The sequence below is a fragment of the Anarrhichthys ocellatus genome, unplaced genomic scaffold, assembly GCF_004355925.1.
Source record: "Anarrhichthys ocellatus isolate YVR2014 unplaced genomic scaffold, GSC_Weel_1.0 scaffold970, whole genome shotgun sequence".
NCBI lineage: Eukaryota > Metazoa > Chordata > Actinopteri > Perciformes > Anarhichadidae > Anarrhichthys > Anarrhichthys ocellatus.
In genome coordinates, this window is record NW_022280944.1 from 315 (window position 1) to 14,522 (window position 14,208).

Genomic DNA, 14,208 nt, shown 5'->3' on the forward strand with positions numbered 1-14,208 from the left:
GCAACAGAGATCTAAAGGCACACATGAAAACCCACACAGGAAACAATCCCCTTTAGCTGTTCTGGTTGCAGTAAAGTTTCCGTTTGTGATAAAAGCTTTCAGCACGAGTCACCTCTGAAGTTACACATGATTAACTGCGTTTCAACTACACTGATTTCAATATTTTCAATACAAAATGTATTCACTGAATGAGCGCCAACTGCACAGTTTGAAATAGTTTTGATGATTATATTGATGATTGATTTGATGGTAATGTAAGTTTAAGACGATGGTTTTACCTGCATCTGTGCACAGTATATTGTATTTAAATGATTTCATCAATAAAAAGTAAAAGGTTTGTGTATTTCACTGTTTCATACAGTTTTACATAGCACACTTTGTTCATCAGGATTAAATCTATCTGTGACGTGGAGTGTGACTCAATAGTTCTTTGTCTTACTTGGCAGTTTGCACTCTTTGCTGCTGCCATTACTGGTATAAAATTCTCATCTTGTCTGATACAAACTCATAAAAAGGATAAAAAAATGTCCTTAGAAAAAGCAATCTACACATTCTTTGGAGTCACAAACCAACAACATCCTTATCTCGATCTATAGTTCCTTCCAGTTGTTTAACAGGCCGACACATTCCTGAATGTGTTCACAACTTGTCGATACTTTTTTAGATTGCCGGTGGCTTTTCTTGGTCATACCATCATCTTATCCTAATCATTGTGCTCCCCAGGCCTCTTGTTCATGTGTATGAGCACTTTTACCAGCTCAACTTTAGGTAACCATGTAACAGGCCCCACCTTTGACTTTATCACACAGCTCCAACACAATATATCAGGATTGGTGCGGCAGCAAAGGGGTTGGACCTGATCACACCCGGCCCTCATTCATTGTGTTACATAATGCTGTTTGGAAAATACTAAAAATAGTGCGGAATGAAAGAAATCTATAGAGATTAAAACAAAAAATAAAATGTCAGCTTGATGTCTTTTGATTCACTAAGTGATGAAGAACAATCAAAGAAAAACTCACTTTTTTACGAGGGAAAAGACAATAGCTCAAACATAGAGTTGGAAATATGTCTTTAATAGTAAATACACACGTTTTATGTCACTCTCACACGGAGCCATCTAAAAAAATACATATTACAGGGAGGAACGGAGACAGCTCCAGTATTTATCCCACTATGACTACGTCCTCCTCAGTGAACTCATAGAAGGGAACCTCCAGGTTTAGAGGAGCAGGTCCCTTTCTTATCCGTCCTGAAGCATCGTAGTGGGAGCCATGGCACGGACAGTAGTAGCCTCCGAAGTCTCCGGCGTTGGCGATGGGCACACAACCCAGATGGGTGCACACACCGAGGACGATGACCCAGCGGGGGTTAATCACTCTATCCTTGTCATGCTGGGGGTCACGGAGCTCCGCCAGATTCACACCCTCCTCTGCTGCGATTTCCTTCTCTGTGCGGTGACGGACAAACAGAGGCTTTCCTCTCCACTTGAAGGTCATGTTTTTGCCTTCAGGGATGTCAGTGAGCTTGATCTCAATCTTGGATAAGGCCAGGACATCTGCTGATGCGCTCATTGAGGAGACAAATTGGGTGACCACTGTCTTGGCGGCATACACACCAACCACAGTGGTCGCTCCAGTGACGAGGTAAGAGAAGGACCTTCTCGCCTCGCTGCTCTCCTGGGAGGACTTGTTGGGGTCCGTAACCTCGGGGCAACGGTAGTCTGTAAAGTCAGGAATCTTGATATCTGTATGGCCAAGGCGGATCCCCCCAGGAGCTGGAGAAGAAACACAAGATGCAGTTTTTAAAAGGCACGTGCAGTTAATGGGCAAATTGTAAAATATTTGGTATCTCATAAAAACAACATTTAAAGTAATGCTTCTCTGTCACACTGTGTCCTCATATTTAAGGCTCAATTACTAGTAGATATAATAATGACTAGATGAATTGATCATGATTTGAATGATAAGGACATTTATAAAAGAAACATTTGGGATTAAATGTATACTGATTAATATATTGTATCCCTAAGCATTAGTCGTTATAGATATGAAACCAGAGTGACCTTTTTTTAAATTGTCTCGTCAATCGTGATTGCTTCCCCCAAGTACAATACAGCACATCAGATCTGATCAGGTCTAGATCTACAAATTGAGTTTTATAAACTTAGTCCTGGAACAGGGCCACACCCAAAACACAGCTCATTTCCTCTGCACAGAGTATTTAAGCACAACGAACCTGTTCACTTCCTCTTCGACTCTGTCTTCACATGACATACGACAGACGCTCTCTGACTGAGCAGACGAGCAACGCTCCATCCCTACCCCACATCCCCTCGACCCCTACGAGCAAAGCTCTCTGACTCAGCTTCAAGCTTTCATACGACGCAAGACAGACGAGCAACGCTCTCTGACTCAGCTTTCATACGCTACAAACACGAGGCACGACAGACAAACAAACAAACTTCGACTCAGCTCCTACACGACGTACGACAGACAAGCAACATCTTAAAACCGCTTACCTTTCACAAAGGCTCTCCTCAACCCTTCCGGACGACCAGCCATATCCCGAAGCTCCCTCCTTTTTTCCTCCAGAGCATTTCCGGGTTCCCGGTACCACATCAGGCGCGCGCCGATGACGTCATGACGCATCACACGGCGGAAGAAGCCCATCCATCTACATCAGTCCCTCCAGAGGGCCAGGTCGTATACTCTGATCGTGAATCTTTAACCTGAGCTTAATACGGCGATTACCCGATTAGGGTAATGAGACCGGTACCAAGGCTATGAATCGATCCTCTTCAAGACGAGCCACGATTATATAAATGTCAAACTGCATGCGGGAGTCAGAGATATGGCTTTCAGTAGGAGAAGGTGTAGTAGCGTAAGTTAGGCTGTTGCTTCCAGTCTGCTGTTGGCCTCGACTTAAATGTGTTTAGAGAAGAGCAGTGGACTGCGTCCTGCCTTAAGTTGTGCCATGCCATACTGACTGTGGCTGTCAAGCTCCCCCCGCGCCAGAGACATCTCCTCGCAATGTTTTTCCCCCTAACTTCACGATTAACCCAGGCACATCCATCCCTCCATCCTGGCATCCTTTCATGTTCTGTTACTTCTATCTTCCATGTTCCACCCACCTCGGTCAACTTCGGCTAACTCCTCCCACCTCTACCGGCTACCCCAGCTGCAGCTCGAGGTTGGTTTTCTTGCCAGGGACGCAACAGTTGTTTCTTCCTACCTATGCCGCCCCGCCCCCTCTCTTCCTCCACCCCTACCCCCACTAGCATTGCCATCCCATCTTAAACGCGCCTCTTCATTTCCACAGCTCCGCCAGCAGACAATTCCAGCGTCCTCTTACTTATCCTCTTACTTTTCCCCAATCTGCACTTCCAACCCACGCACATGCATCCCTTCATCCCAGCATCTTTTCCTCTTCCCTTGCTCCTACCTTTCCGTTCAACACAACACAGGCTATCGATCACCGGTAACTACATGGACCTCGCCCAATTATCGAGCCATCCACACGCAATCCCCACATCTCCTGGGAATTGCTAACCAAGCTCGGCCGCTGCACTCAAACAGCCACTCCCCACCTGCGCAGACATCACCAGGCTCCACCTAATTCCCAGCCTGGACTACTCCACAAAGTACATAAGAATCGATCACACCACGTTCCCCATCCGCCTCGCAGGCGAAGATGCCGGTCACCTAATGCAGACATCACCAGTCCTTACCACCGAACCCGACTACCGGTACCTTTTCGTTTTCCTTCGGAAGGACGCGTATTACTTCACCATGCGTCCGTCCAAGAGCAGCCAGAAAATTTGCTTACCTGAGTCACCGCAACCTCTCGGTGCATCACTTAATTCTACTGTCTTAATCACCACAGTCATTATTGTGCTACCAACTGCCACTCACTGGCACATAAGAGTATTTAATTACGTAGCCAACTACTATGTTGCAGGCCCAGACGCTCAACCATGGCAAATTATTCGAAGCAACCAATTAATATATATTATTTCTGGACCGATTTAAGCGAATCCGGATATTTTTCCCACGGCCTACCTGACGATCTCTCACAGCACACCGGCGGGCTACGGCTCAGTGGTGAAAATCACCGACCTAGATGACTTCCTCACCGTCATGCTACCTTCTTCAATCCCAGCACACAGTCTAAACACTCGGCTTTCCTCCACCAGATAAAATAAATAAATAGAATCAATAGATTAAACAAAATCCTCCTTGTCACACATCCCATTAGTCGCCGCCGCCGTAACAAACCTCCATGACCACGTCACACTTGACGAAGCACGTAAACCGAGCTAAACTGACACCAGTTCCTGTCCTCCAGGAACGGCATCTCCTTCTTCCACGACAAACACATCACCAAACCGGCAGACATCCAGCTTTTCACAGATGCAGCACCCTCGATCAGCTTCGACGGCTTCTACAGTGACAATCTGTCCTTGGCCGCTTGAATTCTCAACCCCCACACCTTCCTCCACGATCTACGAAACCATACTCATAGTAGCCATTATTTTGGGGCGTTAACGGTCCATTAAAGACCATTGCCATCCACTCAGAATATAGCTCAGATGGCATCCTCAACAACGTTGCCCCCCAAGCACTCATCGTACCTCACCGGACGGAACCGCTACGAAATTTCCACGACTCCTTCAGCCTTCCATTGCTGTCACTCGAGATCCTCACCCCCACAAACTTCAGTCACTTATCCATTTCCCTCCTTCAGGTCAAGTCCTCCACCATACAGGGTTACATAAGCGGAATTAACTTCTACACAAACTGTCCTCAGGGGCTCCGTGCCCAGCTTACCCACTCACATGTCGCCATGCTACTAAAAGGTATGTAAAGCCAAACTACGCCTAAACGGCTGCCCCTCACTTCAGACCTCCTCACCTGCGGCATCCTCAGCCCAGGTCATCTGTCTCCCTTCATGGACAAAGCATTAAAGTCCACGTTCTTGCCAGCTTCTTTCGCTGCTCCGAGTTCACCGCCTTGAACTCCAACCATCATCCGTCCCGAAACGCCACCGCGTTAGACATCACATCCATCCTCCCGACACAGTCGTCTATCACCTCAAATGCCGCAAGATCAACCAATACGGTCCACCTCAACCCATCTACCATTTCCGACCAGACTCGTACTCAAGCCCGTACGAACCCATCCGCGACTACTTAAGCTCAAGTTCAGCCAGCCGAACTCCCCCGCAAGATTCCCTGTTGCGGTCTCGGGCTCACCACCACTTTCACCATATCTTGGCCTGATCCAGAATACCCCCCGGGTTTACTCGGCGCCGCCTCCACCGCTTCAAGCCAAGGAATTTCCGACCACATCCTCAAGATACTTGGTTGTTGGTCTTCCCCCGCGTACCTCTCATAAGTTCGTTCCAATCGGAACGACACCAGAAATGCCCATTGGCATCTGTCTTTATGGAGCTATCTTTTGGGGACTCTGCACCGCCAGAGCTTCCGAAGAGACGGCCCCCACCCTACAGTCTCCATTCCCCCTGTTCCTGCCAGCCGCCGGATATCAACGGTCCCCCATTGATCGCCTAACCTCCTTTCTACAAACCCTCCTTGTTTTGTCTTCCTTACAACCCTTCATTTCTTCATCCCTCTACCTCAACCCTACCCTACATCCCTTCATCTCTTCATCCCTACCCCAAATACCATCATCCCACTACCCTTCTCCCCTTCTTCCCCTACCCCTACCCAACATCCCTCTACCCCTACCCTATATCTATTCATCCCTCGACCCCTTCTGCTTCTTGAATCTAACAATCATTCCACTATGCAATAAAGCTCTCGAAACTCATACTGTTATTGTCGTGGTCCTTGTTAGTGAAATTAAGTTTTATAAACTTAGTTCAGGACACAGCCCAGAACACAGCTCATTTCCTCTGCACAGAGTATTTAAGCACAACAAACCTGTTCACTTCCTCTCCGACTCTGTCTTCACATCCCTCCCCCCCAACCCCATTTTGTCCTTCTATTGTCTCTCTCTCTTGCAGGATTACAGGAATAGGTGACTCTGCACCGCCAGAGCTTCCGAAGAGACGGGCCCCACCCTACAGTCTCCATTCCCCCCGTTCCCGCCAGCCGCTGGACATCAACGGTCCCCCATCGATCGCCTAACCTCCTTTCTACAAACCCTCCTCGTTTCTTCTTCCTTATAACCCTTCATTTCTTCATTGTTCTACCTCGACCCTACCCTACATCCCTTCATCTCTTCATCCCTACCCCACATTCCATCATGCCTCTACCCTACATCCCTTCATCCCTCTACCCCTACCCTATATCTATTCATCCCTTGACCCCTTCCGCTTCTTGAATCTAACAATCATTCCACTATGCAATAAACCTCTTGAAACTCATACTATTATTGGCGTGGTCCTTGTTAGTGAAATCATGATACTGTCAGTATAGCTGATACTAACAATTGTTTATTTCAGTCCAACCTGGAGATATTCAGGTTGCCATCACTGAAAACCAGCAGATATTCACATCTGATGAGCTGGAACCAGTGAATTTTTGGTTTTTTTCTGTCGATCACGTGACAATGTTGCTATCAGTCGGTTAACCGACTAATATTAAAAAATTGTTAAATTGGAGGCAGTAAAACCCGAAATGAATAATCATAACAACCAGTGGCGGCTGGCCAATAGAGGGCAATGGGGCCTGGCCCCACCTTGAGCCACACAAAAAAAAATTAAAATTATAATAATCATAAATTATACAAATTGTCGATATTTATGTTTTTGAACTATGGAATGTACCCAGTAATATGTGTAAAATATGATATCTGCGCAAAATATATGCTTTTCCTGCTCGTCCTCTCCGCCTGTGTGCACGACACGTCTCAGAACGAGCAGCTAGGGGGGCTAAATCGTTTTGGCCCAAAAGAGGCGGGTCTATGAAGCAGTTTAGCCAATTGCTTGTTTAAATATATAAATGAGTGACATACAATTTAGCCAATCAGCGCCCTCAAATAGATTCAGCGTGGGGCCAAAACGATTTGGCCCCCCTAGCTGCGCGTTCTCGTCAGGAGAAGTCTCTACAGGCGAGCGCGAATGCCAGCGCGAGCACTACTCCAAGTCTCGTTTGAGAGGAGAACTTTGGCGGAGATTCTGCAGGCCAAAGAGCTGATCCCAGATCAGCCTGACCTCACAATCAGACAGCAGACTAGCGGGAAAGGGAAGCAGTACATGTGAAGCTTCTGTACTAGCTGTACACCAGACAGGTTTGGCTAGCTGGATGACGTCATGCTAATAACTTATTTAGCTTTTTAAAACAACGGGGACAGATCCAGCACGGACAGTTACGGGAGTGAGGGATGAGGAAGTAAGGAAACATGAGAACACCAGGGCACACATGGAGAACTCTGTCAAGCTACATATTAGGCAAAGTGAACATCTTTTCTTCTACATCAGGGGTCACCAACCTTTTTGAAACTGAGAGCTACTTCAAGGGTACCGAGTAGTACGAAGGGCTACTTGTTTGATACAAACTTCCTGAATAACAAAGTTGCACAGATCACTTTAATAATAATAATATATGTGAAGAGACTGTTTGATCACATGTCAGTTAATTATTCCTCACAATAATTATTAATAATGATTTCCACAACAATGATGGTATAGCTACACATACATATTTAAACATGCAGCTTTTATTTCGGTTAATCTGTTTCAACATTTGAAAGTCAGAGGTATCACATCTCTGATATTTTTGTATCATCACATCAAAGCCGGTTACTTTTGCACATAGCGCCTGCTGGTGAATGATGCAGTGGTAATGTAGACATTTTGCGAAGTCTGGGTCACCTTTACATTGCGCAATGAAGCCTGCATGCCGGCCCGTCATCGCGGGAGCTCCGTCTGTTGTCACCGACACCAGCTTTTCCAATGGTACCTTTTTCTCCACGAAGAATCTAGTAAACAGTCTCGGCTATAGCCGAGGGGGGGATCCAACCCTCCGAGGCGCGCGAGCGTCTTTGGGGGCCCGCGTTCAAACCTCTAGTCTGGGCCTTTTCGGTCGGATTGCGTTGCCTCGCCCCTCCCCCCCCCCAACCCCTGAGTTGTTGCCCCGCGGCCTGTTCCGAGGATTTACGGACCGGACGACGGGGTGCGCTCGCGGCGCATGTCTGGCGCCAACGGGAAGCGCCCGCCTTTCGGAACCTGAAAACCTAGTGCCGTGCAGCAGTCTCGTCCTGGCTGTCTGCCGTGCGCCTCTGGGTACCCAACTCTCTTATGACAAGAAATATTGTCATTTTCAAATCTACACTAATGCAAGCGTTTTTGATTAAAAAAGAACAGACACTACAATTTTAGATGGAGCTCGATGGTGACTAGTGCTATTTTTTTCCGCGGGCACCGTGTTGGCTACCTCTGTTCTACATAGTTGTCCTCAGTCTCATCTGCTTAACTTGGTCATGGAGGCATCAACATTTAATTGAGATGGTAAATTAACAGTGAAAACTCATCATAGCTTAATTTAACATCAGTATTCATAATTACACTTCATGTTTACTTCTGATCTTTACCTCCTATAACAAGGTCCATATGGGCATCTCAATAAATAAACATGTTATATTATATTATATTATATTATATAAGTGTTATTTACTGCTTTTTTTCATGTTGGAATAAATGTTAAATATTTAACTGCAAAGTAGTATGCGTGTTTGATACTTAAATTTTTTTTGCATTAAATCATACTGGGATGTTTGCTGAAATTGATAGGATGGCCCTACCTAGAAAAATCTGTAGATGAGTTTTTTTTCTCACAATAACCAGTAATACACGTATTATGTAACACAAGAAGACCTTTCACCTGTATTGGCGTGTGAAATCTAAACATAAATACCTACAGGGTACAGTTTTTAAAAGTATAGCTGATACTAACAATTGCTTATTTCAGTCCAACCCGGAGATATTCAGGTTGCCATCACTGAAAACCAGCACATATTCACATCTGATGAAGTGAATTTTTGTTTTTTTTCTGTCGATCACGTGACAATGTTTCTATCAGCCGGTTAACCGACTAATAATAATAATAATAGAATAATAATAATAATAGAATAATCATAAATATCTGTAGATGAGTTTTTTTTCTTCTGCACAATAACCAGTAATACGCGTATTATGTAACACAAGAAGACCTTTCACCTGTATTGGCGTGTGAAAGCTCAGCATAAATACGTACAGGGTACAGTTTTTAAAAGGCACGAGCAGTTAATGTTTACTGTGGTTACTATACGATACGCTTTACCGGAGGGCTTTTATTTTGTTGATTGGCGCTACAGATGTCAACCTTTGGCTTATGATGCTTTCTGATGCAATCACAGCTATCACTCTGGTATCTGTAGATGATTGCATTAGAAAATCACTGTGTCACACTATTCAATACATGCAGGACAATGTGTGTCAGTGTCTGATGTGATATTATAGTATATTGTACATTGTTGATTGGTGAATAGCTGAGTTAATATTGTATTTGAACAAACTGACAGTATTTTCCTGCTTTCTTATACTATGCTTATTGATTGCTGAGTGTCTTTCAGTTATAATTTCTGTCATGTCTCCTTAAATGTATAAATCTGATCCACAGTATGTGCCATCGACTTGATGATGTCATGAAGCTGTGTTGTGAGTTATCTGCCAATCAGCAAATCCAGACCACAGTGAAAGGCTCAGGGAAGGGAGCAGCAGCAGCGGGCGGTCTGGCCTTCGCTGGAGGGTTAGTCGGGGGACCTCTTGGTATCGCAGTCGGTAAGTGGGAATAAATGCATGCAACAGTTTCTCCCACTCGTGTGTGTGTGTGTGTGTGTTTGTGTGTGCAATCATAATTCCACATGTTTGAAACCCTCTTACCCATGTAGGCGGTGCTGTCGGAGGCCTTCTGGGCTGCTGGCTGACCAGTGGACAGTTCAAACCGCTGCCTCAGATCATAATGGAGCTCAGTCCTCAGCAGCAGCAGAAGCTTTATGGTAGTCTTCTGGCTGTGCTGGGAGACATTCAGTGGACAGATTTGGCTCAGCTAACTGCTCTAGTGATGGGCAACGCCACCCTGAAGCAGCAGCTGACAGCGACCCTTCTCGGCTACATCTCCAAGGAGCTCCAGGCGCAGGTGCACTACGTGGATTAGTGTCTGTGGAAGAACTGGGATACCCTGACTCAGGGGCGCACATGCTCAGAAGGATGGAGTCTTTTGAAAAGAATGTGAACTGTTTTTATGACACTGGAGAGACTCTTTATCAAATGTGAAATGACATATTGTAAATTTGCACAGACGCCATCACAGTCTTGGTTACAGGTTATACGGTTATTGTGAAAACAGCTGTATACCTGGATTAATGTATTATTGGAAGTACACTCATCAGATGAAGGAATTATTTATTCATCAATGGCACTGTTAATCATATAAGAGACATAGTGGTTCTGTTTGTGATAACGGTTTTATACAAAATGTAAAAAATACATTTGACACACCACATGGCACATCACACAGGGGAGGAACGATGGAGCTTTCATCCTATCTTTATCCAAGAGCGTGTTCTTTCAACATGAGAGCATCGCTCATTGAGTCCACGCTCAGAGTTGGTACTGTCTTTAGCTTGATCCAATAGACTAATTGAGTTTCTATTTTCTAGTTAGTGTTGGTTTTCTAGAGGGGGCCGGGGCACTGTAATGGGAAAATATGTTATAGTATCATGTGATGTTTTAAAAGATCTACCACTGAAAGTGATGAACACAGACAGACACAAAACAGCAGTCCTGCAGAAGATTTTAATTAGTTTTGAATCCAGGTGTCCTGGTATCTCTTAGCTGATTGCACGCTCCCACGAGGATGAGAAGTGAAGAGACACTGTTGTCTTTGTCTGTAAGACAAAGATTGAGACAGAACCTTGAAACCGGAACTGAATGTCCTGGCAGAAAACAGCCTGTGTCTGAACTCCTATCCTCCCCTGTTTATGATTCATCTGAAGGCGTAAAGGCGTGAACCTTTGGTATGCATAAATGATGTTGAATGTTGCACTTTGTCGAAGGTTTCACACAGTCTACTGAATACGTAGCTGTTGTGCTTTCTTCCCTCTTGCAAGAGAATAAACGGAAAAAGACAACTTTGAATCTTCTGATGACTTCATCATTGATTTGTGAACAAAAACTCTCTTCTCCCGATTAACCTAGAAATATTCTACAACAGCACACTCACCTGGACGAAAATGTTGTACATTTTAAAGTTAAATGCATCAGTCTGGTGCACTTTGAGACCAACATCAAGAACATGAACATAATTCAGGCTGAAAGTAACACAGTTTAAACTGACAAATGCAGGAAGGACAGCTGGCAAGAAATCACTCACTGTATCATTCTGTAAATGAACCTATTTATAATATCACTGCTTCATCTATAACACGATAGATCTGACTATAATAACACGTGTATTCACGTTAATGTTTTACTTTGATTTATTCTTATTCTTTCAGCTGAGACCCCAGTGATGTGAAACAGACTTTTGGGCAAATAAATAAAAATGTATATAAATATAATTCTAAGCAGTAAGGAAGTTTCCTTCCATAACTTAAAATCACCCACACCAAACATTAAAGTAGCCGGAGACTGTAAGACACGACTCAAGAAGCCGACACACGTCAGTGAATGTGTGATGAGAGAATATTTACACATTTCTTTTCTATTTACTCCCAAGTCTGTTTCGCACCACTAAGGCTACAGCTGAATGAATAAGGCTAAAATATTGTCATACACACCATAAGAACACATCTGCAACACATTAATTTACCATAATACACACATGTACTTATAGTCAGATCTATCGTGCTCTAAATGAAGCAGTGATGTCATGAATCTGTTAATTTACTAATTCACACAGTCTGAGATTTATTGCCAGCTGTCTTTTTTTGCATTTGTCAGTTTAAACTGTGTGATTATGTAATATTCATTAACGGTCCACGTACCGAGCTCTGATTGGTCAGTGTGTATTTGAAGAAAAGGAATTAAATCACACGTTGCTGAGGGAGCAGAGGGGCAGAAAACGATCAGAAAGCAATTCATTGGTGATATATTGTCTTCAATAAATAAATGTTGGAAAACAATCACTTGAGTCGTCTCGTTCCATGACCCACAACTGTTACATATGGACCAGATGGAAGGTAACTGAAGATAGGAGTAATGATATACTATTTTATTAGTTTATGGGCTTTTATTTTGTTACCCACCAAGTTGCAGCGGAACTGGATGTTCCTCGTAGAACCTGTCTGAATGGACTTTTATCTGTTCACCTTTTTTTCTGGATGGTTCTCCTCTGACTCGTCTCCCGAGTCAAAACCACACCCATTAATGCATTGCTGGTGGAATCCAGGGAACTGCCATTACATGTGAGGAGAACTGAGTTAGCATTATCACACTGGATTAGAATTCAGGGTGGACTTAATGGAAATACAGCATTGACTGTCCTGTACAATGGTTGGGAGTACTCGACATTCTCTGGTAAAAGCTTTGGATGGGACGTTAACAGGAAAGTGAAACAGTTCAAATTAGATACCATACAACATAGTCCAGCAGATAGCAACATTGCTCCATGGATATTTCCACAACCCAAGGTAAATCTAGAGATATTAGAAAAGAGAAGAGAATGGACTGAGAGGAATGTAAACATCGGATACTTGGTTCAAGATTTACTGAATAAAAGTTATTCTAATTATATAAATATTATTACAGATGGATCTAAACACTCAGATACTAATCATGTAGGAGTGGGCATATACTGTACATTCCAGAATTCAACAAAGGAATTGTTAAAAGCACTTCAAACAGGTTATCAGTGTACACAGCCGAACTGACAGCAGTAATCATCAGTCTTCAGTGGGTGGAGGAGGTCAAACCAATGAAAGTAGTTATGTGTTCACATTCTGCAGCTGCAATACAAAGTATACAATCCAGTCAAACAGTATGAGAGGATCTTTTAACTGAAGTTTATACATCATTACTGAACTCACAACATTTAGGAATAGATGTACATCTCTGTTGGGCACTGGCTCATGTTGGAATAGAGGGAAATGAGGTTGCAGATAAACTTGAGAAAAGAGCATCAAACAAAAATGATATTTTAGAAATTTGTTTTGGGAGGTCAGAAGCAAAATCAGTAATACAGCACGGAATTATTATATCTTGGCAGGAAATTTGGAATGACAATGAGGGTAGAAATTACAACAAAATTCAAACATCAGTCAGACTGAGAAGTGATGGAAGTAAAAGTAGAAAAGATGTTACTTTCAGATTAAGGTTCAGACATACAGGACTCAATAACACGTTATACACATCATGAAAAAGACAGAGTGGGATAAATGTGAGATATGCAACTGTAAAGAAACTGTTGAACATGTGCTGATAGAGTGGAGGAAGTTCAGGGTGGAAAGAGAAAGACTGAAGAACAGAGTGGTAGATACAGGAAGGGAGTGGAGCATCAAAGGACTGTTAGAGACAGGGGACAAACAAGTTCAGCTTAAAAGGGCTTTATTTCATATTTTGAATGGAACGGGTTCAATATCCAGAATATAACTTCTATATGAAGTTTATTTTTATTTTTTTCATTTTATTTATAAATAACATTATTATTGTGTTTAAATGATAACTGTCATAAAGTCATGATGTTACACACTCCGGTCCAATAGGTGGCGCCTTAAACGTTGGTTTGTAGTCCGCCATTAAACTGAAAGAAGAAGAAGAAGAAGAAAGAGGAGAGGAAGAAGAAGAGGACCCATCTCATGGTAGCTTATAAAGCTATTGAAGTTAGCTTAGCATGCTACCTGGAAACAGACGGACGGGGACGGAAGTGACCAACACAGCGCTAGTCAGAGCTTAATGAGAGTAAACGGTGTTTTTAACGGAGTTCGTCTGGAGGAAAACTTTCTGTGGTTTAGTGAAAATGTCTAAACTAGAAATGCTGAGATGTTTAGTCAAACAGCGACTAACTGCGGCTGATGAAGAGATATTTGGTCTGTTTGAAAGAACGATAGCAGAGTACGAGGAGGAACTCTCTCGTTCAAAAGAGGAGAATAAGCGACAACGGGAACTCCTGGACGCTGTTTTCAACCCGGAAGTCCGGATACAAAGAGCACGTGGGTTCACTTTATTTCTTCTCTCAAACACTGTTCATGCTCCGGCTGATAA

General features: G+C 43.6%; 2 protein-coding genes across 2 annotated transcripts; one reads left to right on the forward strand and one right to left on the reverse strand.

Annotated features, from left to right (window-relative positions):
• Window positions 1-526: 526 nt before the first annotated feature.
• On the reverse strand, window positions 527-2,672 carry LOC116377165 (cytochrome b-c1 complex subunit Rieske, mitochondrial-like). The gene is made up of 2 exons (XM_031838735.1): window positions 2,522-2,672; window positions 527-1,777 (listed from the first exon to the last, which is right to left on the reverse strand). Exons 1-2 carry the CDS (start codon window positions 2,670-2,672, stop codon window positions 1,167-1,169), a joined length of 762 nt encoding a protein of 253 aa, XP_031694595.1. The 3' UTR covers window positions 527-1,166.
• Window positions 2,673-9,296: 6,624 nt separating this feature from the next.
• LOC116377163 (protein C19orf12 homolog) lies at window positions 9,297-11,118 on the forward strand. Its single transcript, XM_031838734.1, has 2 exons — window positions 9,297-9,786; window positions 9,897-11,118. Exons 1-2 carry the CDS (start codon window positions 9,627-9,629, stop codon window positions 10,160-10,162), a joined length of 426 nt encoding a protein of 141 aa, XP_031694594.1. The 5' UTR covers window positions 9,297-9,626; the 3' UTR covers window positions 10,163-11,118.
• The last annotated feature ends 3,090 nt before the right edge of the window (window positions 11,119-14,208 follow it).